General features: G+C 46.3%; 1 protein-coding gene across 24 annotated transcripts in view; it reads right to left on the reverse strand.

Moving 5' to 3' along the window:
• Positions 1-4,630: 4,630 nt before the first annotated feature.
• Positions 4,631-27,166, reverse strand: part of adgrl1a (adhesion G protein-coupled receptor L1a) — a 341,447-nt gene continuing 318,911 nt past the window's right edge. For 8 of the 24 annotated variants that reach the window (XM_052491581.1, XM_052491580.1, XM_052491579.1 and 5 more), the window contains 3 exons: positions 26,763-26,885; positions 22,340-22,357; positions 4,631-22,192 (listed from right to left, as the gene is read on the reverse strand). In XM_052491581.1, the coding sequence (XP_052347541.1) occupies positions 21,267-22,192; positions 22,340-22,357; positions 26,763-26,885 (1,067 nt within the window). In that variant the 3' untranslated portion in view covers positions 4,631-21,266. The remainder of the gene's footprint in view (positions 22,193-22,339; positions 22,358-26,762; positions 26,886-27,166) is intronic. The other 16 variants (XR_008088866.1, XR_008088865.1, XR_008088862.1 and 13 more) reach the window with 16 other exon arrangements.

A 27,166-nucleotide genomic window follows, 5' to 3' on the forward strand; every position in this document is an offset into this window, starting at 1 on the left:
CGTATAGAGGGATATTATTTTACCCTCCCGTATAGAGGGATATTATTTTACCCTCCCGTATAGAGGGATATTATTTTACCCTCCCGTATAGAGATATTATTTTACCCTCCCGTATAGAGGGATATTATTTTACCCTCCCGTATAGAGGGATATTATTTTACCCTCCCGTATAGAGGGATATTATTTTACCCTCCCGTATAGAGAGATATTATTTTACCCTCCCGTATAGAGGGACATTATTTATTCTCCCGTATAGAGGGATATTATTTTACCCTCCCGTATAGAGAGATATTATTTTACCCTCCCGTATAGAGGGATATTATTTTACCCTCCCGTATAGAGAGATATTATTTTACCCTCCCGTATAGAGGGATATTATTTTACCCTCCCGTATAGAGAGATATTATTTTACCCTCCCGTATAGAGAGATATTATTTTACCCTCCCGTATAGAGGGATATTATTTTACCCTCCCGTATAGAGAGATATTATTTTACCCTCCCGTATAGAGGGATATTATTTTACCCTCCCGTATAGAGAGATATTATTTTACCCTCCCGTATAGAGAGATATTATTTTACCCTCCCGTATAGAGGGATATTATTTTACCCTCCCGTATAGAGAGATATTATTTTACCCTCCCGTATAGAGAGATATTATTTTACCCTCCCGTATAGAGGGATATTATTTTACCCTCCCGTATAGAGGGATATTATTTTACCCTCCCGTATAGAGAGATATTATTTTACCCTCCCGTATAGAGAGATATTATTTTACCCTCCCGTATAGAGAGATATTATTTTACCCTCCCGTATAGAGGGATATTATTTTACCCTCCCGTATAGAGGGATATTATTTTACCCTCCCGTATAGAGGGATATTATTTTACCCTCCCGTATAGAGGGATATTATTTTACCCTCCCGTATAGAGGGATATTATTTTACCCTCCCGTATAGAGGGATATTATTTTACCCTCCCGTATAGAGGGACATTATTTATTCTCCCGTATAGAGGGATATTATTTTACCCTCCCGTATAGAGAGATATTATTTTACCCTCCCGTATAGAGGGATATTATTTTACCCTCCCGTATAGAGGGATATTATTTTACCCTCCCGTATAGAGGGATATTATTTTACCCTCCCGTATAGAGAGATATTATTTTACCCTCCCGTATAGAGGGATATTATTTTACCCTCCCGTATAGAGGATATTATTTTACCCTCCCGTATAGAGATATTATTTTACCCTCCCGTATAGAGGGATATTATTTTACCCTCCCGTATAGAGGACATTATTTTACCCTCCCGTATAGAGGGATATTATTTTACCCTCCCGTATAGAGGGATATTATTTTACCCTCCCGTATAGAGATATATTATTTTACCCTCCCGTATAGAGGGACATTATTTTACCCTCCCGTATAGAGGGATATTATTTTACCCTCCCGTATAGAGGGATATTATTTTACCCTCTCGTATAGAGGGACATTATTTTACCCTCCCGTATAGAGGGACATTATTTTACCCTCCCGTATAGAGGGATATTATTTTACCCTCCCGTATAGAGGGATATTATTTTACCCTCCCGTATAGAGGGATATTATTTTACCCTCCCGTATAGAGGGATATTATTTTACCCTCCCGTATAGAGAGATATTATTTTACCCTCCCGTATAGAGGGATATTATTTTACCCTCCCGTATAGAGAGATATTATTTTACCCTCCCGTATAGAGAGATATTATTTTACCCTCCCGTATAGAGAGATATTATTTTACCCTCCCGTATAGAGATATTATTTTACCCTCCCGTATAGAGATATTATTTTACCCTCCCGTATAGAGGGATATTATTTTACCCTCCCGTATAGAGAGATATTATTTTACCCTCCCGTATAGAGGGATATTATTTTACCCTCCCGTATAGAGGGACATTATTTTACCCTCCCGTATAGAGAGATATTATTTTACCCTCCCGTATAGAGATATTATTTTACCCTCCCGTATAGAGGGACATTATTTTACCCTCCCGTATAGAGGATATTATTTTACCCTCCGTATAGGATATTATTTTACCCTCCCGTATAGGATATTATTTTACCCTCCCGTATAGAGGGACATTATTTTACCCTCCCGTATAGAGGGATATTATTTTACCCTCCCGTATAGAGGGACATTATTTTACCCTCCCGTATAGAGGGACATTATTTTACCCTCCCGTATAGAGGGATATTATTTTACCCTCCCGTATAGAGGGATATTATTTTACCCTCCCGTATAGAGGGATATTATTTTACCCTCCCGTATAGAGGGACATTATTTTACCCTCCCGTATAGAGGGATATTATTTTACCCTCCCGTATAGAGGGATATTATTTTACCCTCCCGTATAGAGGGATATTATTTTACCCTCCCGTATAGAGGGACATTATTTTACCCTCCCGTATAGAGGGATATTATTTTACCCTCCCGTATAGAGGGATATTATTTTACCCTCTCGTATAGAGGGACATTATTTTACCCTCCCGTATAGAGGGATATTATTTTACCCTCCCGTATAGAGGGATATTCTTTTCGTGACTAAAACATTTTCCATTATTTGTATCCAAAATATATTTCATTAAAACATATATATTTATTCTCATACCGGATGCTGTATTTTCTTCAAATATAATTGGAGCACAGAGACACCCTTTAGGAGCGGAAGACTATTTGCTCATCTCTAACATCCTACTTGGCTTAGACGAGAAAGGGAATGCAGAGAGGTGCCAAAGAGAGGACACTACTCTGTAGCAAACACTAACAGAGAGAAGGAGAGAACACTGTGGTGCAGAGATGGAGGGGGGATAAAGGAGAATCATAGCCTACTATCACTACCTTGACACATACTGTATAATAGAGGAACACAGCTAAATCCAAACACTTGAGGGCAGTAAAGAACCAGGAAGAACCCAGTGACATCACCAGTGCTGGTTCAGTCTGAGTTTAATAGCTGACTGTCTATTATTACAGCGATGTTAGGTTCTGTGGGTGATGTGTACTACTCATGCCATCTCAGAGTGCCCAAAATGGCCACTAACTTTGGCAAGGGCTATTTTTACCTTTCGGCTGAGATGGCCTCACCTCTGTGGCTGTGTGAGTGCTGGGGAGTGGAGGAGTGTATCTGTGGTGACACGGAGGCTGTGTGAATGATGCAGATTCCCCCTCTATCTGTCTGCCTAGTAGGCCCTAGGCGTGTGTTTACATGTGTCTTTCATTGTAACAGTGCTGAAGTGTGGGGTGACTGGGTGGTCAAGGCTGGAGAGCTCCCCCACAGGGACTACCACTGAGGGGGCACAGTAGGGGACAGGAGAGGGAGGAGTGTGTGTATCATACATGTACTACAATGTATGAAACACACACTTTATATTTTGTATGAAACACACACACACACACACACACACACACACACACACACACACACACACACACACACACACACACACACACACACACACACACACACACACACACACACACACACACACACACACACACACACAGCAAAGGAGCAGAGGGACAGGATTGATGATAATGGTAGTAGGAAGCCATATAATTATGAATTAAGACGCTCCGATGCACATAATAATTAGCTAAGAGCTAATTAGCTAACGATCAGATTCTACAATGGCCAGGATTATGAGCCATCAAGGAAACGAACCCCTCCAGGAGACACTTATCAAACACTGATGACACACTATCAGTAACAATGAGCTTTCAAGGGAGGCTGGATACTGTACTACAAACCCCTTCACTTCAATGTTGGGCCCTCACATCACAAACTATACGTTTAGGGGAAGTGCACACTACAGAAACATTCATGCTCGTAGTTTGTTGTTGCCATGGCAAAATGTAGTTTCACTTCCTGTGAATGACCGGCTTTCTGCTATGAAACATCCAAATGGTGGTTGTACAGTACTGCACCATACTGCTATCCATGTGATCTGCAGTTTGCATCATCATACGGCTCACTAAGTCTACTGTATACCTAAGCAACTCTTCACATTTTTAAAGTGCCCAGCCCTGACTGAAACCACCCACCTCTGTTCTCAATGTCCTCCACTGGTGCTCAGTACCATTTGTTATGAACAACCGTTGATTTCTCAGCATGAACTAACCTCAACATAGAATAACCTTGTTGGTCGTCTTCCAATCATGGTGGGCGTACAGGACCAATCGCTAACCAACCAACCCTGAGTGGGAGTGAGAGCATGACTCGTATAGAAACAACGTCTCCTTCCTCTCGCCTTTCTTTAGCTTTTCTTTGATTGTTTTGTTTGTTTGAAGGCCTTGGATAGAAGACAAGAAAAAGAATCAACCCACCCACAGTTCCATCTGCATGTGGTTGAGAAGAGAGTTTACTCAGAGCAAGGCAGAGGCAGGGAGTGTTGTACTCCTGTTGGTACGAGGCTGAGGTTTAATACACCACCATACTCAGATCCCCATTACCCTGCAGGACAAACCATGAATAAATCATTAGCACTTAAAGACACCTTTTCATTTTCAGCTTGAAAGACACCCACACAGCATTAGAATGAATGCACATGGAAAGATTGTAGGGAAACTCTAGTCCATTATTGACACAAGGTAGTTCGATTTTAAATAGTTTTTTATTAATATGTGCTGATACAGGGTCGCGTTGACCTGCGATGACGCAAACACTCACAGAAAACCACCACCCCCTTTGGCCCAGATAGACAGACAGCTGTCAAAGCAATGACGTGAGAAAATAATCACACATCAGTCCTCAAATAAAAAAAGAACAAAACTGAATCAAGGTTTTACATCAACTTCTCTTTAGAAAGGATTCAGAAGTACAGAATAAATGAATGGAGAAAAACCCATCATCGTCAAATCTAAGAGAAGTACTCTAAATGGAGATGTACACATTGTCATCACCCCAATGGCACACGATCAGTACTCAGTTCTCAAAGGTCCTACTGATGATGAACCTCCCAAACTGAGCCCTTCCATCCATACACCCAGCAACAGTTCTACCAGTCGTCACTCATCTCTTACCAACACTTCTCTGCCTTAGACTGTCTACCTGTCTGGTCATTCCTAATGTCTAATACTGTCTGGCTGGGTCTGACCAATGAACATACTGACCTGCTACTAACAGCATCACAGCCCCTCCTACTGTATAGAGCCCAGAACATCTCATGCACATTTCCCAGACCCTGCCCTTGTACACTTACAGCCATGCAGAACACTCATCAATAGACCTCGATAGGTGGCTGGCCACTTAGACCAGCATCTCTAGCCTACAGTGACCAGTCAGCCTCGTGGGGAGTATGTGTGTCCCATGGAGCTGCTCACCACAGAGATGGTCCATCAGTGTCCCATAGCGTTAGTCATCCACACATGCAGAGTTTCAGACACAGTTCAGATCAGAGTCACACAGTCAGAGGAGCCAGAGTACTGGGATGTGTATTCAGAAATAGAAAAACATGCCTACAAAAATGAATAGGTCAACGTCAGCCTGCTCCTAGCTCCTACGGTTACGTGGATCGACTTTGAACATGTAAACGGTAAATCCCTTATGATCTTTTATGATCTCTAGCGCCACTTCACTGTACACAGTAGTTTAAACTACCTAACCTGACTGGACATGTATGTGTGTTACTATGCGTGTAGTATGTGTGTGTGTGTTTTTTGATTTTGGACCAGAGGTTCCGGGTGTAGAGTACCCAGACTACCCTACCCAGAAATCCATCTGTTGTAGTCCCACCCTGTGTATGGCCGCCGCTTTGAGCCATAACTCAGCTCCATGGACGGACAGTTACCCAACACAAAAATAAACAGCACAATCCTTGTCACTGCATTTGTGTAATCATACTCCTACATATTGTTAAAACTATGATATATGTACTGTATATAGTCATGTGGACACGCAACAAGAGACCAATAACAAAATAGTACTAATTTCATAGAGGAAAGCCTGTTACATTCCTTATCACTCTGAAAATCTCCCTTGTCCAGTAGATGTGGCAGTTGATTCCTATTATATCTCAATAATTTCACTACACAGACAGAGACCTCTGTGTTACTGTTACAATGGGTCTGTGAGGCCAGTGGAGTTGATCTAATGCGCCTGGCTAGTTGATGAACTGGAACCTCCTGACTCCTCACCACGGCAACAGTAAGGCATCTAGAACAATACATCACATCCTTATCTCTGCCTCCTGTATAACCTTGCACGAACACAGAGGCACACTGACACTCATCCCCCCACACACTCTGTCCCCGGCTAACTGTGACATCACATGTCCTGACACCGCTTCCTTTATGGCAGTTCCCTGGGAATAGACTACATGACCCAGTGCTCCTCCTCTCCTCCGCTCCGCTGCAGAGGAACCACTGACATGTTTTCACACTAACGCAGAGGTCACAGGATATGGGCATCACAAACCTGGGAGAGAAACAGTCCATCTGAGGAGGTCAGCAGCAGGGCAACGTTACTGTCAGATCACAGTGTCCTCCGCTGTCTATTGGAACACTGAGAGATGACTGTTCTACTGGGGTAGAGCTGCAGGGGCCGCAGACTGAAGGGACAGACTGACTCCAACTCTATCCTATAAGAACCTTCAATCCACCTGCCTGCACACATGGAGGTAGGGGCCAGATGCACGGGCAGGGAGTAGTGGGATGGAAGTGGGTGAGAGAGAGAGAGAGGTCTCTCCCTCTGTGGTCTCAGCACAGTAAATGATTAGCCAGTGTTATTATCCTAATCAGAGGTAACATAGGGATTTAGATGGGGGTGAAACTCCCATTGAGCAGGTCTCTGGGTCCTACAGTGCTTTCTGCTGTATAATCACTAGCATTACCACAATACAGTACGGCTCCACTGTTTATTGAGATATCAATCTGGTGTAAACAAAGCTTAAGACAAACAAATTAACTCCAAACAAAACTCTGGGATTAATGCTGGGCTAAAAGGGAGCCCACTGGTGGATGGGATGGAGTGAGAGAGGTGAGGGAAGAGAGAGAGAGAGGTGAGGGAAGAGAGAGAGAGAGAGGTGAGGGAAGAGAGAGAGAGAGAGGTGAGGGAAGAGAGAGAGAGAGAGGTGAGGGAAGAGAGAGAGAGAGAGGTGAGGGAAGAGAGAGAGAGAGAGAGCCTACACAGGAGATGGTGATGCAGGTTCTTCCCCTCCTGGTGAGTATGTCCGTGCACAGTGTCTGTCCCTGTGAGGTTACCAGCTAAAGATAAACTATGAAGATCACATCAATAAAGGTGTAGGTGGTGATGATAATGATGGCGGTCAGTGTAGGCCATTAATTTACTTTCTTTATTCCTTCTAGTCAACATACATTCAATTGTCCATTGCTAACTGGTTAATACTCCTATTGAATTAACTATGAGCTGCAAGGCCAATGTTTAATTAATATTTCCAGTAACAAGCAAAAGAAAATATGCATAATTATCAGATCCTTCTGTAAACACAGACATACACAGCCGTCCAGTGGTAGGCATATAGTAACACTACCCAACCAGGCCGTTTCCAATGTTAAACCAAGTCAGACACACCAGCACAGTATTGCACACATGCCTCCTGTAGAACACCTGGGCCTCCTATCTGAGTCTGAACTAAGAGAGATTCTTCTACCAAGAAGAAATGGAGGAAAAAACGAATATATTCTTAATTCTATCCTGGCTCTCAACCCTTCCCTTTCTCCCCCAAGAGCCACAACTAAACTGAATGTGCCCTTTAGGACTCTTTAGGACGAAGTGGGACACCCAGGCCCTTACCAAATGTCACCCTGAAGTGGACGCTGGGGAATCCATCTACTTGCCTAAATGTACTGCACATTTAAATGGGCTTACTTCAGCATTCGCATTGCACAGCTCAGCTATGTACAGAGATCTTGAAAAAAACAAAATAAAGCATGAATAAATGAACATAGAAATAAATATTCCAAATACATAAATAAATATAGAGATAAATAAAGCATTAGAAAAATACATAAATAAAGAGAATGGCAAAACTGTCAGCTTTTTAAGGTTGGGACAGACTTTAGGGGGAAGGAACCTCATGAATACGTCTCTGGTTTGATGGATGGTTTCTCTCTGGCATCGCTTTAATATGGCAACGCTACATTCTGCCTGGATGGTCCCATCAGTCAACTGCCTGTCATTCTGCCTGGATGGTCCCATCAGTCAACTGCCTGTCATTCTGCCTGGATGGTCCCATCAGTCAACTGCCTGTCATTCTGCCTGGATGGTCCCATCAGTCAACTGCCTGTCATTCTGCCTGGATGGTCCCATCAGTCAACTGCCTGTCATTCTGCCTGGATGGTCCCATCAGTCAACTGCCTGTCATTCTGACTGGATGGTCCCATCAGTCAACTGCCTGTCATTCTGACAGGATGGTCCCATCAGTCAACTGCCTGTCATTCTGACTGGATGGTCCCATGAGTCAACTGCCTGTCATTCTGCCTGGATGGTCCCATCAGTCAACTGCCTGTCATTCTGCCTGGATGGTTCCATCAGTCAACTGCCTGTCATTCTGCCTGGATGGTCCCATCAGTCAACTGCCTGTCATTCTGACTGGATGGTCCCATCAGTCAACTGCCTGTCATTCTGACTGGATGGTCCCATCAGTCAACTGCCTGTCATTCTGACTGGATGGTCCCATGAGTCAACTGCCTGTCATTCTGCCTGGATGGTCCCATCAGTCAACTGCCTGTCATTCTGCCTGGATGGTCCCATCAGTCAACTGCCTGTCATTCTGCCTGGATGGTCCCATCAGTCAACTGCCTGTCATTCTGCCTGGATGGTCCCATCAGTCAACTGCCTGTCATTCTGACTGGATGGTCCCATCAGTCAACTGCCTGTCATTCTGACTGGATGGTCCCATCAGTCAACTGCCTGTCATTCTGCCTGGATGGTCCCATGAGTCAACTGCCTGTCATTCTGCCTGGATGGTCCCATCAGTCAACTGCCTGTCATTCTGCCTGGATGGTCCCATCAGTCAACTGCCTGTCATTCTGCCTGGATGGTCCCATCAGTCAACTGCCTGTCATTCTGCCTGGATGGTCCCATCAGTCAACTGCCTGTCATTCTGCCTGGATGGTCCCATCAGTCAACTGCCTGTCATTCTGACTGGATGGTCCCATCAGTCAACTGCCTGTCATTCTGACTGGATGGTCCCATCAGTCAACTGCCTGTCATTCTGACTGGATGGTCCCATGAGTCAACTCTACCTGTCATTCTGACTGGATGGTCCCATCAGTCAACTGCCTGTCATTCTGCCTGGATGGTCCCATGAGTCAACTGCCTGTCATTCTGCCTGGATGGTCCCATCAGTCAACTGCCTGTCATTCTGACTGGATGGTCCCATCAGTCAACTGCCTGTCATTCTGACTGGATGGTCCCATCAGTCAACTGCCTGTCATTCTGACTGGATGGTCCCATGAGTCAACTGCCTGTCATTCTGACTGGATGGTCCCAACGGTCAACTGCCTGTCATTCTGACTGGATGGTCCCATCGGACAACTGCCTGTCATTCCGACTGGAGGGTCCCATCAGTCAACTGCCTGTCATTCTGACTGGATGGTCCCAATAGTCAACTGCCTGTCATTCTGACTGGATGGTCCCATCGGTCAACTGCCTGTCATTCTGACTGGATGGTCCCATCGGTCAACTGCCTGTCATTCTGACTGGATGGTCCCAACGGTCAACTGCCTGTCATTCTGACTGGATGGTCCCATCGGACAACTGCCTGTCATTCTGACTGGATGGTCCCATCAGTCAACTGCCTGTCATTCTGACTGGATGGTCCCATCAGTCAACTGCCTGTCATTCTGACTGGATGGTCCCATCAGTCAACTGCCTGTCATTCTGACTGGATGGTCCCATCAGTCAACTGCCTGTCATTCTGACTGGATGGTCCCATCGGTCAACTGCCTGTCATTCTGACTGGATGGTCCCATCGGTCAACTGCCTGTCATTCTGACTGGATGGTCCCATCGGTCAACTGCCTGTCATTCTGACTGGATGGTCCCATCTGTCAACTGCCTGTCATTCTGACTGGATGGTCCCATCGGTCAACTGCCTGTCATTCTGACTGGATGGTCTCATTGGTCAACTCTGCCTGTCATTCTGACTGGATGGTCTCATCGGTCAACTGCCTGTCATTCTGACTGGATGGTCTCATTGGTCAACTCTGCCTGTCATTCTGACTGGATGGTCCCATCAGTCAACTGCCTGTCATTCTGACATTCTGGTCCCATCAGTCAACTGCCTGTCATTCTGACTGGATGGTCCCATCGGTCAACTGCCTGTCATTCTGACTGGATGGTCCCATCGGTCAACTGCCTGTCATTCTGACTAGATGGTCTCATTGGTCAACTCTGCCCGTCATTCTGACTGGATGGTCTCATCGGTCAACTCTGCCTGTCATTCTGACTGGATGGTCCCATCGGTCAACTCTGCCTATCATTCTGACTGGATGGTCCCATCAGTCAACTGCCTGTCATTCTGACTGGATGGTCCCATCAGTCAACTGCCTGTCATTCTGACTGGATGGTCCCATCAGTCAACTGCCTGTCATTCTGACTGGATGGTCTCATTGGTCAACTCTGCCTGTCATTCTGACTGGATGGTCCCATCAGTCAACTTCCTGTCATTCTGACTGGATGGTCCCATCGGTCAACTGCCTGTCATTCTGACTGGATGGTCTCATTGGTCAACTCTGCCTGTCATTCTGACATTCTGGTCCCATCAGTCAACTTCCTGTCATTCTGACTGGATGGTCCCATCGGTCAACTGCCTGTCATTCTGACTGGATGGTCCCATCGGTCAACTGCCTGTCATTCTGACTAGATGGTCTCATTGGTCAACTCTGCCCGTCATTCTGACTGGATGGTCTCATCGGTCAACTCTGCCTGTCATTCTGACTGGATGGTCCCATCGGTCAACTCTGCCTGTCATTCTGACTGGATGGTCCCATCGGTCAACTGCCTGTCATTCTGACTGGATGGTCCCAATGGTCAACTGCCTGTCATTCTGACTGGATGGTCCCAATGGTCAACTGCCTGTCATTCTGCCTGGATGGTCCCATCAGTCAACTGCCTGTCATTCTGCCTGGATGGTTCCATCAGTCAACTGCCTGTCATTCTGCCTGGATGGTCCCATCAGTCAACTGCCTGTCATTCTGACTGGATGGTCCCATCGGTCAACTGCCTGTCATTCTGACTGGATGGTCCCATCGGTCAACTGCCTGTCATTCTGACTGGATGGTCCCATCGGTCAACTGCCTGTCATTCTGACTGGATGGTCCCATCGGTCAACTGTCTGTCATTCTGACTGGATGGTCCCATCGGTCAACTGCCTGTCATTCCGACTGGATGGTCTCATTGGTCAACTCTGCCTGTCATTCTGACTGGATGGTCTCATCGGTCAACTGCCTGTCATTCTGACTGGATGGTCTCATTGGTCAACTCTGCCTGTCATTCTGACTGGATGGTCCCATCAGTCAACTTCCTGTCATTCTGACTGGATGGTCCCATCGGTCAACTGCCTGTCATTCTGACTGGATGGTCTCATTGGTCAACTCTGCCTGTCATTCTGACATTCTGGTCCCATCAGTCAACTTCCTGTCATTCTGACTGGATGGTCCCATCGGTCAACTGCCTGTCATTCTGACTGGATGGTCCCATCGGTCAACTGCCTGTCATTCTGACTAGATGGTCTCATTGGTCAACTCTGCCCGTCATTCTGACTGGATGGTCTCATCGGTCAACTCTGCCTGTCATTCTGACTGGATGGTCCCATCGGTCAACTCTGCCTGTCATTCTGACTGGATGGTCCCATCGGTCAACTGCCTGTCATTCTGACTGGATGGTCCCAATGGCCAACTGCCTGTCATTCTGACTGGATGGTCCCAACGGTCAACTGCCTGTCATTCTGCCTGGATGGTCCCATCAGTCAACTGCCTGTCATTCTGCCTGGATGGTTCCATCAGTCAACTGCCTGTCATTCTGCCTGGATGGTCCCATCAGTCAACTGCCTGTCATTCTGACTGGATGGTCCCATCAGTCAACTGCCTGTCATTCTGACTGGATGGTCCCATCAGTCAACTGCCTGTCATTCTGACTGGATGGTCCCATGAGTCAACTGCCTGTCATTCTGCCTGGATGGTCCCATCAGTCAACTGCCTGTCATTCTGCCTGGATGGTCCCATCAGTCAACTGCCTGTCATTCTGCCTGGATGGTCCCATCAGTCAACTGCCTGTCATTCTGCCTGGATGGTCCCATCAGTCAACTGCCTGTCATTCTGACATTCTGGTCCCATCAGTCAACTGCCTGTCATTCTGACTGGATGGTCCCATCGGTCAACTGCCTGTCATTCTGACTGGATGGTCCCATCGGTCAACTGCCTGTCATTCTGACTAGATGGTCTCATTGGTCAACTCTGCCCGTCATTCTGACTGGATGGTCTCATCGGTCAACTCTGCCTGTCATTCTGACTGGATGGTCCCATCGGTCAACTCTGCCTGTCATTCTGACTGGATGGTCCCATCGGTCAACTCTGCCTATCATTCTGACTGGATGGTCCCATCAGTCAACTGCCTGTCATTCTGACTGGATGGTCCCATCAGTCAACTGCCTGTCATTCTGACTGGATGGTCCCATCAGTCAACTGCCTGTCATTCTGACTGGATGGTCCCATCGGTCAACTGCCTGTCATTCTGACTGGATGGTCCCATCGGTCAACTGCCTGTCATTCTGACTGGATGGTCCCATCGGTCAACTGCCTGTCATTCTGACTGGATGGTCCCATCGGTCAACTGTCTGTCATTCTGACTGGATGGTCCCATCGGTCAACTGCCTGTCATTCTGACTGGATGGTCTCATTGGTCAACTCTGCCTGTCATTCTGACTGGATGGTCTCATCGGTCAACTGCCTGTCATTCTGACTGGATGGTCTCATTGGTCAACTCTGCCTGTCATTCTGACTGGATGGTCCCATCAGTCAACTTCCTGTCATTCTGACTGGATGGTCCCATCGGTCAACTGCCTGTCATTCTGACTGGATGGTCTCATTGGTCAACTCTGCCTGTCATTCTGACATTCTGGTCCCATCAGTCAACTTCCTGTCATTCTGACTGGATGGTCCCATCGGTCAACTGCCTGTCATTCTGACTGGATGGTCCCATCGGTCAACTGCCTGTCATTCTGACTAGATGGTCTCATTGGTCAACTCTGCCCGTCATTCTGACTGGATGGTCTCATCGGTCAACTCTGCCTGTCATTCTGACTGGATGGTCCCATCGGTCAACTCTGCCTGTCATTCTGACTGGATGGTCCCATCGGTCAACTGCCTGTCATTCTGACTGGATGGTCCCAATGGTCAACTGCCTGTCATTCTGACTGGATGGTCCCAACGGTCAACTGCCTGTCATTCTGCCTGGATGGTCCCATCAGTCAACTGCCTGTCATTCTGCCTGGATGGTTCCATCAGTCAACTGCCTGTCATTCTGCCTGGATGGTCCCATCAGTCAACTGCCTGTCATTCTGACTGGATGGTCCCATCAGTCAACTGCCTGTCATTCTGACTGGATGGTCCCATCAGTCAACTGCCTGTCATTCTGACTGGATGGTCCCATGAGTCAACTGCCTGTCATTCTGCCTGGATGGTCCCATCAGTCAACTGCCTGTCATTCTGCCTGGATGGTCCCATCAGTCAACTGCCTGTCATTCTGCCTGGATGGTCCCATCAGTCAACTGCCTGTCATTCTGCCTGGATTGTCCCATCAGTCAACTGCCTGTCATTCTGACTGGATGGTCCCATCAGTCAACTGCCTGTCATTCTGACTGGATGGTCCCATCAGTCAACTGCCTGTCATTCTGACTGGATGGTCCCATGAGTCAACTCTACCTGTCATTCTGACTGGATGGTCCCATCAGTCAACTGCCTGTCATTCTGCCTGGATGGTCCCATGAGTCAACTGCCTGTCATTCTGCCTGGATGGTCCCATCAGTCAACTGCCTGTCATTCTGCCTGGATGGTCCCATCAGTCAACTGCCTGTCATTCTGCCTGGATGGTCCCATCAGTCAACTGCCTGTCATTCTGCCTGGATGGTCCCATCAGTCAACTGCCTGTCATTCTGCCTGGATGGTCCCATCAGTCAACTGCCTGTCATTCTGACTGGATGGTCCCATCAGTCAACTGCCTGTCATTCTGACTGGATGGTCCCATGAGTCAACTCTACCTGTCATTCTGACTGGATGGTCCCATCAGTCAACTGCCTGTCATTCTGCCTGGATGGTCCCATGAGTCAACTGCCTGTCATTCTGCCTGGATGGTCCCATCAGTCAACTGCCTGTCATTCTGACTGGATGGTCCCATCAGTCAACTGCCTGTCATTCTGACTGGATGGTCCCATCAGTCAACTGCCTGTCATTCTGACTGGATGGTCCCATGAGTCAACTGCCTGTCATTCTGACTGGATGGTCCCAACGGTCAACTGCCTGTCATTCTGACTGGATGGTCCCATCGGACAACTGCCTGTCATTCCGACTGGAGGGTCCCATCAGTCAACTGCCTGTCATTCTGACTGGATGGTCCCAATAGTCAACTGCCTGTCATTCTGACTGGATGGTCCCATCGGTCAACTGCCTGTCATTCTGACTGGATGGTCCCATCGGTCAACTGCCTGTCATTCTGACTGGATGGTCCCAACGGTCAACTGCCTGTCATTCTGACTGGATGGTCCCATCGGACAACTGCCTGTCATTCTGACTGGATGGTCCCATCAGTCAACTGCCTGTCATTCTGACTGGATGGTCCCATCAGTCAACTGCCTGTCATTCTGACTGGATGGTCCCATCAGTCAACTGCCTGTCATTCTGACTGGATGGTCCCATCAGTCAACTGCCTGTCATTCTGACTGGATGGTCCCATCGGTCAACTGCCTGTCATTCTGACTGGATGGTCCCATCGGTCAACTGCCTGTCATTCTGACTGGATGGTCCCATCGGTCAACTGCCTGTCATTCTGACTGGATGGTCCCATCTGTCAACTGCCTGTCATTCTGACTGGATGGTCCCATCGGTCAACTGCCTGTCATTCTGACTGGATGGTCTCATTGGTCAACTCTGCCTGTCATTCTGACTGGATGGTCTCATCGGTCAACTGCCTGTCATTCTGACTGGATGGTCTCATTGGTCAACTCTGCCTGTCATTCTGACTGGATGGTCCCATCAGTCAACTGCCTGTCATTCTGACATTCTGGTCCCATCAGTCAACTGCCTGTCATTCTGACTGGATGGTCCCATCGGTCAACTGCCTGTCATTCTGACTGGATGGTCCCATCGGTCAACTGCCTGTCATTCTGACTAGATGGTCTCATTGGTCAACTCTGCCCGTCATTCTGACTGGATGGTCTCATCGGTCAACTCTGCCTGTCATTCTGACTGGATGGTCCCATCGGTCAACTCTGCCTGTCATTCTGACTGGATGGTCCCATCGGTCAACTCTGCCTATCATTCTGACTGGATGGTCCCATCAGTCAACTGCCTGTCATTCTGACTGGATGGTCCCATCAGTCAACTGCCTGTCATTCTGACTGGATGGTCCCATCAGTCAACTGCCTGTCATTCTGACTGGATGGTCCCATCGGTCAACTGCCTGTCATTCTGACTGGATGGTCCCATCGGTCAACTGCCTGTCATTCTGACTGGATGGTCCCATCGGTCAACTGCCTGTCATTCTGACTGGATGGTCCCATCGGTCAACTGTCTGTCATTCTGACTGGATGGTCCCATCGGTCAACTGCCTGTCATTCTGACTGGATGGTCTCATTGGTCAACTCTGCCTGTCATTCTGACTGGATGGTCTCATCGGTCAACTGCCTGTCATTCTGACTGGATGGTCTCATTGGTCAACTCTGCCTGTCATTCTGACTGGATGGTCCCATCAGTCAACTTCCTGTCATTCTGACTGGATGGTCCCATCGGTCAACTGCCTGTCATTCTGACTGGATGGTCTCATTGGTCAACTCTGCCTGTCATTCTGACATTCTGGTCCCATCAGTCAACTTCCTGTCATTCTGACTGGATGGTCCCATCGGTCAACTGCCTGTCATTCTGACTGGATGGTCCCATCGGTCAACTGCCTGTCATTCTGACTAGATGGTCTCATTGGTCAACTCTGCCCGTCATTCTGACTGGATGGTCTCATCGGTCAACTCTGCCTGTCATTCTGACTGGATGGTCCCATCGGTCAACTCTGCCTGTCATTCTGACTGGATGGTCCCATCGGTCAACTGCCTGTCATTCTGACTGGATGGTCCCAATGGTCAACTGCCTGTCATTCTGACTGGATGGTCCCAACGGTCAACTGCCTGTCATTCTGACTGGATGGTCTCATCGGTCAACTCTGCCTGTCATTCTGACTGGATGGTCCCATCGGTCAACTCTGCCTGTCATTCTGACTGGATGGTCCCATCGGTCAACTCTGCCTATCATTCTGACTGGATGGTCCCATCAGTCAACTGCCTGTCATTCTGACTGGATGGTCCCATCAGTCAACTGCCTGTCATTCTGACTGGATGGTCCCATCGGTCAACTGCCTGTCATTCTGACTGGATGGTCCCATCGGTCAACTGCCTGTCATTCTGACTGGATGGTCCCATCGGTCAACTGCCTGTCATTCTGACTGGATGGTCCCATTGGTCAACTGCCTGTCATTCTGACTGGATGGTCCCATCGGTCAACTGCCTGTCATTCTGACTGGATGGTCTCATTGGTCAACTCTGCCTGTCATTCTGACTGGATGGTCTCATCGGTCAACTGCCTGTCATTCTGACTGGATGGTCTCATTGGTCAACTCTGCCTGTCATTCTGACTGGATGGTCTCATCGGTCAACTGCCTGTCATTCTGACTGGATGGTCTCATCGGTCAACTCTGCCTGTCATTCTGACTGGATGGTCCCATCGGTCAACTCTGCCTGTCATTCTGACTGGATGGTCCCATCGGTCAACTGCCTGTCATTCTGACTGGATGGTCCCAATGGTCAACTGCCTGTCATTCTGACTGGATGGTCCCAACGGTCAACTGCCTGTCATTCTGACTGGATGGTCTCATTGGTCAACTCTGCCTGTCATTCTGACTGGATGGTCCCATCGGTCAACTGCCTGTCATTCTGACTGGATGGTTCCAATGGTCAACTGCCTGTCATTCTGACTAGATGGTCTCATTGGTCAACTCTGCCTGTCATTCTGACTGGATGGTCTCAACGGTCAACTCTGCCTGTCATTCTGACTGAATGGTCCCATCGGTCAACTCTGCCTGTCATTCTGACTGGATGGTCCCATCGGTCAACTCTACCTGTCATTCTGACTGGATGGTCCCATCGGTCAACTCTGCCTGTCATTCTGACTGGATGGTCTCATTGGTCAACTCTGCCTGTCATTCTGACTGGATGGTCGCAATGGTCAACTGCCTGTCATTCTGACTGGATGGTCGCAATGGTCAACTGCCTGTCATTCTGACTGTACTGTCTGTGTCTGAAATGGCACCCTATTCCCTGCATTATGGTTTCATTTTGAACACAGCATGCATCTTTGATCCAAGTTCTGTCTTTGTTCGCATAGGGCTCTGGTCAATAGTAGTTCACTACATAGGGCTCTGGTCAATAGTAGTTCACTACATAGGGCTCTGGTCAATAGTAGTTCACTACATAGGGCTCTGGTCAATAGTAGTCCACTACATAGGGCTCTGATCAATAGTAGTCCAATCCATAGGGCTCTGGTCAATAGTAGTTCACTACATAGGGCTCTGGTCAATAGTAGTCCAATCCATAGGGCTCTGGTCAATAGTAGTTCACTACATAGGGCTCTGGTCAATAGTAGTTCACTACATAGGGCTCTGGTCAATAGTAGTTCACTACATAGGGCTCTGGTCAATAGTAGTTCACTACATAGGGCTCTGGTCAATAGTAGTTCACTACATAGGGCTCTGGTCAATAGTAGTTCACTACATAGGGCTCTGGTCAATAGTAGTTCACTACATAGGGCTCTGGTCAATAGTAGTTCACTACATAGGGCTCTGGTCAATAGTAGTCCAATCCATAGGGCTCTGGTCAATAGTAGTCCACTACATAGGGCTCTGGTCAATAGTAGTCCACTACATAGGGCTCTGGTCAATAGTAGTCCACTACATAGGGCTCTGATCAATAGTAGTCCAATCCATAGGGCTCTGGTCAATAGTAGTCCAATCCATAGGGCTCTGGTCAATAGTAGTCCACTACATAGGGCTCTGATCAATAGTAGTCCAATCCATAGGGCTCTGGTCAATAGTAGTTCACTACATAGGGCTCTGGTCAATAGTAGTTCACTACATAGGGCTCTGGTCAATAGTAGTTCACTACATAGGGCTCTGGTCAATAGTAGTCCAATCCATAGGGCTCTGGTCAATAGTAGTTCACTACATAGGGCTCTGGTCAATAGTAGTTCACTACATAGGGCTCTGGTCAATAGTAGTTCACTACATAGGGCTCTGGTCAATAGTAGTTCACTACATAGGGCTCTGGTCAATAGTAGTTCACTACATAGGGCTCTGGTCAATAGTAGTTCACTACATAGGGCTCTGGTCAATAGTAGTTCACTACATAGGGCTCTGGTCAAAAGTAGTTCACTACATAGGGCTCTGGTCAATAGTAGTTCACTACATAGGGCTCTGGTCAATAGTAGTTCACTACATAGGGCTCTGGTCAATAGTAGTCCAATCTATAGGCTGCCCTGGTCAGAACTGCACTACATATGAAATAGGGTGCCATTTCGGACAAACCCTGTCTTTTGTTCTTTGCTCAAGATCCTGTGAGGCAGCCTGAAGTGTCCCAGTTTTACGTTGGTACCTGAACCTCAGGAACAGCCACACAGAAGCATCTGGCTACCCTTGTCTTTGAGATGGAAGCTAATAGAATAAAAGGCTTTCTCCTAGATTTAGAATTACTGTCCCCTTCCTCTGATGTGCATTCAATTCACCCAACAAAAATAGCTTTTTGAATGTACACACTTACAAAATTCCCACGAATATGGTACATATGCTTGAGCATATCGCACACCCACATGTACATACACACTCTCCTGCACATGTACGCATACACACAAACTCGCACACATGCTCTCTCTCTCTCACACACACACACACACACACACACACACACACACACACACACACACACACACACACACACACACACACACACACACACACACACACACACACACACACACACTGTCACATTAGGCTCTGGAATAATGCTGAAACTATCTGTTAGAAACAGCAAAATGATAGACGTTTTGATAGAAAACAAATGTTATCTGACATGCTAAAACCCATCATATTAAAATGATATCATTTAGTTGTATCTAGGATATAACCTTTCAAACAATACATTACTGACCAAAATCACATTATGGCTGCTGCCCTTGTACCACAATGCATTGGAACGCCCGTGATGAGGCACAGTATGACATGTTATTATGACATCTATCCCCCCTCCACCCGCCCACACAGCACTTCCTGTCTGGGAATGTCAAAGGTCAAACATTAACAACATGTAATGGATTATATTACATAAAATTGTGCCAGGACTTTTAAAAAAAAACGTTTTTATTTGTATGCAAAATCTACCACCCATCATACTCTTTCTCTCTCTCTGTTTTTCTGTTTGAGAGATTTTCACTGAATGGCACAGCACTAGTTATGAGTCAAGAGAACGACAGTGAGAGAGCAAGATAACGACGGGCAGAGAGATAGAGTGCATCATTCAGATCACAAACTCCAAAACATTTTCTTTTTTTCTTTTGTTGCAGTACAAGAAGTCCGTTTTTAATATTTCTTACTTTTTTGTTGCTTTTCTTCATCCGGTTTCTGTATTTACACGGTAGGAGTAGAGTAAGTACTGTAGTTTGTGTGGTTCATATGTACAGGGTTAGACTTGCGTAACGGCTGAAGTGGTTCCAACATTAAGAGTCCATTCTGTCACAACCACACATTGGTGACGGGGACACATCCATTGAAGAGGACATCCATTCTTAAAGGGTGCACAATCTGTCCCTTACAACCCTCCGGGTGATGCAACAGAAAGTCACCAAGATAACATATTCTTCTTCAAAGTTAGTAAAGCAGTCTTTTACTTTTCAAATGTCTGAAGAAAATAACTAAAGAGCCCAAATTAAAAAAAGTCCTTGTCCGTTCCTCGAGTCCTAAAGATCTACCTCTTGACCCCTGACCCTTGACCCCTCAAACAGCCTTCCTGTCCTGTGGTGTACTTCCTAAGTCTCTCCTCTAGTTCTGTACATAAGAGTCAGTTCATAGCAAGATAAAATAAAGGCAACTACTCTTAGACAGCTCCAACTGCCTTTGTCTGAACAATTGTTCTGGCTTCTTTTTACTCAGATGGAGGGTTGTGTCTGATGTTCAGAAACAAGCACTTCTGTGAGTGAGTGGGTGTGTGTGTGTGTGTGTGTGTGTATGTGTGTGTATGTCTGTGTGTGTATGTCTGTGTGTGTGCGAATGCTCCAGTTTCTGTTCTGGCTGGGAAAATGTATTTTTGGCAACACTGAAGTAGCTTTCAGAGATTTCTTTCCTATGGTATAATAGGCTACTACAGTATATCCCCTGTCTCCACAGCAAACTACGCCGAGCAAATGATGAGTGAACAAAAAGAGAAATGGAACATGAAAAAGGGAAAGAGAAAAGGGAACTAGAAAATGAGACCAATTTCTCGAGAGGAATGTTTGTAGAAATTCAGTGAAATTAAATAAAAATGTACTTTGAACAAAGTTAAGTTGAGAAATATCTGTAGCTCTGTAGGAGTAAGGTATAAGGGGTTTGTTGGATTGGTACATTCAGAGTGCTGGACCTGGCATCTGTCTGCTGCGTGCCAAGAGAAAGGGGGATGTTGAAGAGAGAGGAGAGAGCGGGTGAATGTTCCAGAGAAGAACAACTCAGCCATCACTCATCTCCACCAGACAGCGGAGGTTCTCTAGGATAAGACTGTTGCCGTGGAGACAGCTAAACTCTCCTTAAATGTACATTTGCTCGCTCATCTTTCAATACAAATAAAGAGGGGAAAAAAGGCAACCAATCAAGCAGGAAGTGGAGAGGAGCGAGAGAAAGAGAGAGAGGCGGGTTCTGAGGAGGCAACCAGCCAGCCTTCCTCCTCATCCTCATCATCTTGGTCCTCGTCCGCATCCTCGCGGTTCCAGTCACAGGCTGGTGACCAGCTGCATCTGTCCGTCTCCCTCGCTGTGGGTGGGCTCCTGGCTGAGGTGCCCCTCCCCCTCCCTACTGGGCCTCCTGGGGGGCGGGGCCTGGTAGAAGGTCTGCATGGGTGCTCCTCGAGACCCCAGGGCGGGCCTCCCAGAGCTGTAATAGAGCTCCTCAGGGGGCTGGGCCGAGCGGGGAACCACCTCCAGGGGCTCGGGGCTACTGTCCGGGTAGGGCGAGTCTCGCAGGTTGGTGATGCTGGTGTACAGGGAGTCCCTGGCGGGAGAGTCAGGGCCCTGTCCCCCAGAACCCTGGCCTCCGGCGCTGTGCCCACTGTGGCCGCTGTGGCCCAGGCTCTCTGTGAGGTCGGCCGTGTAGCTCTCTGACTCCTCGGGGTCAGACTGGTAAAGGACAGACTGTGCTCTCTGCAGTAGCAGCGGCTCCTCCAGGGCTTTGTAGAGCAGCTCCACGTCCTGCGGCGTCCTCTGGCACCCGCCTTCTCTGGACAGGAAGTCCTCGTCGTCGTCCAGGCTGATGCTCGGCTCTGGCACAGCTACTCCTGTGCCTCGGCCTACTCCGCCGTGAGGAGGGCCCCTCGCCAGACTACCACAGACCCTATCCCCGCCCCCAGCTCCTGCCCCACGCAGGTTGTTGTGCACCAGCTCAGAGATGATCATCTTCTCGAAGGCAGCTGCGTCAGACAGGTTGCGCCGTATTCCGTCCCCGCCCAGGGTTTCAGACCCGCGGGGGTTGAGGAGGGGAGGGGGGGTGTCTGCACACCCCATGCCCCCGCCCAGGAAGTCACAGCTGCCCCCGCCACCGCCCACTGGCCCCACGCTGCGGAGGGAGTAGCTGTTGTTGAAGTTACCATTGAGGGGCAGGGTGTCCATACCACATGGTTCACGGGCCTTACACAGAATGTTCTCTGCACAAACACACAGCACACACAACACATAGGGGTTATTAAATAGAATTAGGACTTAAACATTATTATTTGGAGAAAATATAATATTTGTGTAAACACTATAATACACACTGATAGTAACATAAAGGTTTATAGATGTGGACATACTTGGGTCACGGAAGGTTCCTGTAGATCCACGGAGAAGCCACAAAGAAAGGAATGAAAAATACTGGTGAGTGAGTCACTTTTACTCCTCTCTCTCTCTTTCATCACTCTCTCTCTCTCTCTGTCGCTCTATTTTGCTCTCCCTCTCGCACCCACTCTCTCTACAATCAATAGCTTTTATTGCTATGATAAAGACCAACAAGAGAACACATCAGTCAATAATACCCACAACAAAAGTCAAACCACTCAAACAAATATACAAGTCAATGTATTAGCCAGTAAGAGGCTTTGAAGCCACCGGTCAGCCATTTAGGCATTCTTCAGAAGAAGCAGTCCTCCATAGGAATTCATGGAATTATACAGTATGTTTATTCAATGTTTCAAGGACACAATGACATGTATTTTTAAGTATTTTGATGTTGTAGTGGGGACAGTAATGTCAGAACCAAAAATTATATATATTTTTTTATTTTATGTTTAGCTCTATATATAATATAATAAACGTGACAAAAACAAATGTAGACATTAATAAATGCTTTTCCATAGCTTCCCCCAAAAATGTTTACAACGGTGAGGGTGTGCCAAGATGGAGGAGTGGTGGCTTCAAAACAGCGCCTCCTGTTAGTCATCTAGTGGAAATCATCTATAAATCATTGATAAAGCACAGGCACACAAACGGCCTCATAAACAAACACACAACTTGTAGTTTTTACATGATAATTCACCATCATTTACACCACACACACACACACACACACACACACACACACACACACACACACACACACACACACACACACACACACACACACACACACACACACACACACACACACACACACACACACACACACACACACACACAGAAACCACTGTAGTATATTCTGCTGTCTGTGAGCCTGTGATTCAGTACATCCATAATGCATGCACCACCATCTCATAAAGTAGCAGTAATGATTATTCTACGACGCGCATTCAACACACCAAAATATGTTGTGATTTTCCTCCCAAATTGCCATCACAGGGTGATCGCATTGAAATAAGAGGCATGGTGAGGCATGGCTTCCCTAAGCAAATCCGTGTTAGACTGCGGTTCGGTGTGGATTTAATTTTTAATGCGTGGTATGATTTTAATCAAGACTCGTCGGCTGTTGCTATGGCGGTGGTGGAAGGGCTAATTAGACATTCTAATGAAGTACACTTCCTACTTCCTCTCCGGGTTCTAAAAATGTCCCTGCCACTGCTGAGCCGGACCCCGTGGCCGTCAGGCTGCCTGACGCATTGTGCAGAGAGTATTTCAAATATTAAACAGAGATGCTGTCTACAATTTCTGGCCTCTACTACGACACAACAGGCTGCTACTATAGTAACTCTCTACTGGCTGGCACACTCCCTCTTAGTCAGGCAGGGAGCACACAGATAGAGAGGAGGGAGCACAGAGCGAGTACTCTGGATAGCTCTACTACTTAAGACCTATAGTATTATGAGAGTCCTCTGGATAGCGCCTCTATTTAAGACCTATAGTATTATGAGAGTCCTCTGGATAGCGCCTCTACTTAAGACCTACAGTACTATGAGAGTACTCTGGATAGCGCCTCTACTTAAGACTTACAGTATTATGAGAGTACTCTGGATAGCTCTACTACTTAAGACCTACAGTACTATGAGAGTACTCTTGATAGCTCTACTACTTAAGACCTACAGTACTATGAGAGTACTCTGGATAGCTCTACTACTTAAGACCTACAGTACTATGAGAGCACTCTGGATAGCGCCTCTACTTAAGACCTACAGTACTATGAGAGTACTCTGGATAGCTCTACTACTTAAGACCTACAGTACTATGAGAGTACTCTGGATAGCTCTACTACTTAAGACCTACAGTACTATGAGTGTACTCTGGATAGCTCTACTACTTAAGACCTACAGTACTATGAGAGTACTCTGGATAGCTCTACTACTTAAGACCTACAGTAATATGAGAATACTCTGGATAGCTCTACTGTAAAAATAGGGAATACAAAGTAGGACTACCACCTAAGGGCTACTGCCAGAAGATCTATCTAGTATACTGCAATTGAAGTCTGAGGTTTACATACACCTTAGCCAAATACATTTAATCGTAGTAAAAATTCCCTGTATTAGGTCAATTAGGATCACAGCTTTATTTTAAGAATGTGAAATGTCAGAACAATAATAGAGAAAATGATTTATTTCAGGTTTATTTCTTTCATCACATTCCCATTGGGTCAGAAGTTAATTAACATACACTGAATTAGTATTTGGTAGCATGCCTTTAAATGGTTTAACTTGGGTCAACCGTTTCAGGTAGCCTTCCACAACCTTCCCACCACAAGTTGGGTGAATTTTGGCCCATTCGTCCTGACAGAGCTGGTGTAACTGAGTCAGGTTTGTAGGTCTCCTTGCTCGCACATGCTTTTCAGGTCTGTCCACACATTTTCTATAGGGTGGAGGTCAGGGCTTTGAGATGGCCACTCCAATACCTTGACTTTGTTGTCCTTAAGCCATTTTGCCACAACTTTGGAAGTATGCATGAGGTCATTGTCCATTTGGAAGACCCATTTGCGACCAAGCTTTAAATTCTTGACTGATGTCTTGAGATGTTGCTTCAATATATCTACATCATTTTCCTATCTCATGATGCCATCTATTTTGTGAAGTGCACCAGTCCCTCCTTCAGCAAAGCACCCCCACAACATGATGCTGCCAGCCCCGTGCTTCACGGTTGGGATGGTGATCTTTGGCTTGCAAGCCTCCCCCTTTTTCCTCCAAACATAACGATGGTCATTATGGCCAAACAGTTCTATTTGTGTTTCATCAGACCAGAGGACATTTATCCAAGAAGTAACATCTTCGTCCCCATGTGCAGTTGCAAACCGTAGTCTGGCTGTTTTTAATGGCGGTTTTGGAGCAGTGGCTTCTTCCTTGCTGAGTGGCCTTTCAGGTTATGTCGATATAGGACTTGTTTTACTGTTGATATAGATACATTTGTACCTGTTTCTTCCAGCATCTTCACAAGGTCCTTTGCTGTTGTTCTGGGATTGCGTACATGGTGTTTATACTTGCGTACTATTGTTTGTACAGATGAACGTGGTACCTTCAGGCATTTGGAAATTGCTCCCAAGGATGAACCAGACTTGTGGAGGTCTACAATTGTTTTCTGAAGTCTTGGCTGATTTCTTTTCCTTTTCCCATGATGCCAGGCAAAGAGGCACTGAGTTTAAAGGTAGGCCTTATAATACATCCATACCTCCAAATGAAATCAGAAACTTCTAAAGCCATGACATAATTTTCTGGAATTTTCCAAGCTGTTTAAAGGCACAGTCAACTTTGTGTATGTAAACTTCTAACCCACTGGAATTGTGATACAGTGAATTATAAGTGAAATAATCTGTCTGTAAACAATAGTTGTAAAAATGAATTGTGTCATTCACATTTCTAAAACTAGTTTGTTAACAAGAAATTTGTGGAGTGGTTGAAAAATGAGTTTTAGTAACTCCAACCTAAGTGTATGTAAACTTCCGACTTCAACAGTATATACACTGAGTGTACAAAACATTAAGGACACATTCCTAATATTGAGTTCCAAACAGATGCACCTGGCACCTACTACCATACCTGGTTCAAAGGCACTTTTAAAAAAAAATGTTTGTCTTGCCCATTCACCCTCTGAAAGGTCCACATACATAATCCATGTCTCAATTGTCTCAAGGCCTAAACATCCTTCTTTAATCAGTCTCCTGCCCTTCATCTACACTGATTGAAGTGGATTTAACAAGTGACATCAATAAGGGATCATAGCTTTCACCTGGATTCACCTGGTCAGTCTATGTCATGGAAAGAGCAGGTGTTCTTAATGTTTTGTACACTCAGTGTATTTCTAGTGTCTAAGTCCTACAATCAAAATGCTCCATAAACCCGAACAACTCAGATACATGAATCTGAATGGAGTCCAGTGTCCCAATCACTATAGCCACCGCTGTCTACTGCTGTTCTCAGTGAATTATCACAGCATTACAACTGTATGTGACACATTTACTCTGGGGAGAGTCTGAGAAGGGAAGCTGTCCCCAAGATTTCTCCTTCAGTCACAGATGAAGCTTTACTTCTAATCAATTTCTGCTTCTTCATATCAACAAGGCAGGATTAGAGACCTGGCCAGATGGCTAGGCAGTTGGCATGGCTTTCTCTCTCTCTACTGCTGAATCCGTCTGACAGATACATACACTCACCGCCAGTGAAACAGACACACACTTTTCCCATCCTCCACACACAATGAGGCATAAAAAGACTAACAAACAGAAAAATATTTAGACGCAAAAAATAAGAAAATATATTTGCATAATATGCAGAAGCACACGCACTACGGACATACACACACACACACACACTAAGGTTTACTTACCGGTTGAGTTGAAGACCCCAGGAGAAGGGGGGGTGAAGCTCTCAGCTAGTAGGGTGTTGTAGGGAGAGGTGCCGGTACGGGTCTGTAACACTGGGTTGGTCAGGAGGTGGTTTCCCATGGTGGCTAAGAGAAAGAGACAAAACATCATAACCATCTACTTTACCATAACCATCTACTTTACGGTAAACATCTACTTTACCATAACCATCTACTTTACCATAACCATCTACTTTACCATAACCATCTACTTTACCATAACCATCTACTTTACCATAACCATCTACTTTACCGTAAACATCTACTTTACCATAACCATCTACTTTACCATAACCATCAACTTTACCATAACCATCAACTTTACCATAACCATCTACTTTACCGTAAACATCTACTTTACCATAACC

Source organism: Oncorhynchus keta, chromosome 32 (assembly GCF_023373465.1).
Source record: "Oncorhynchus keta strain PuntledgeMale-10-30-2019 chromosome 32, Oket_V2, whole genome shotgun sequence".
Classification (NCBI taxonomy): domain Eukaryota; kingdom Metazoa; phylum Chordata; class Actinopteri; order Salmoniformes; family Salmonidae; genus Oncorhynchus; species Oncorhynchus keta.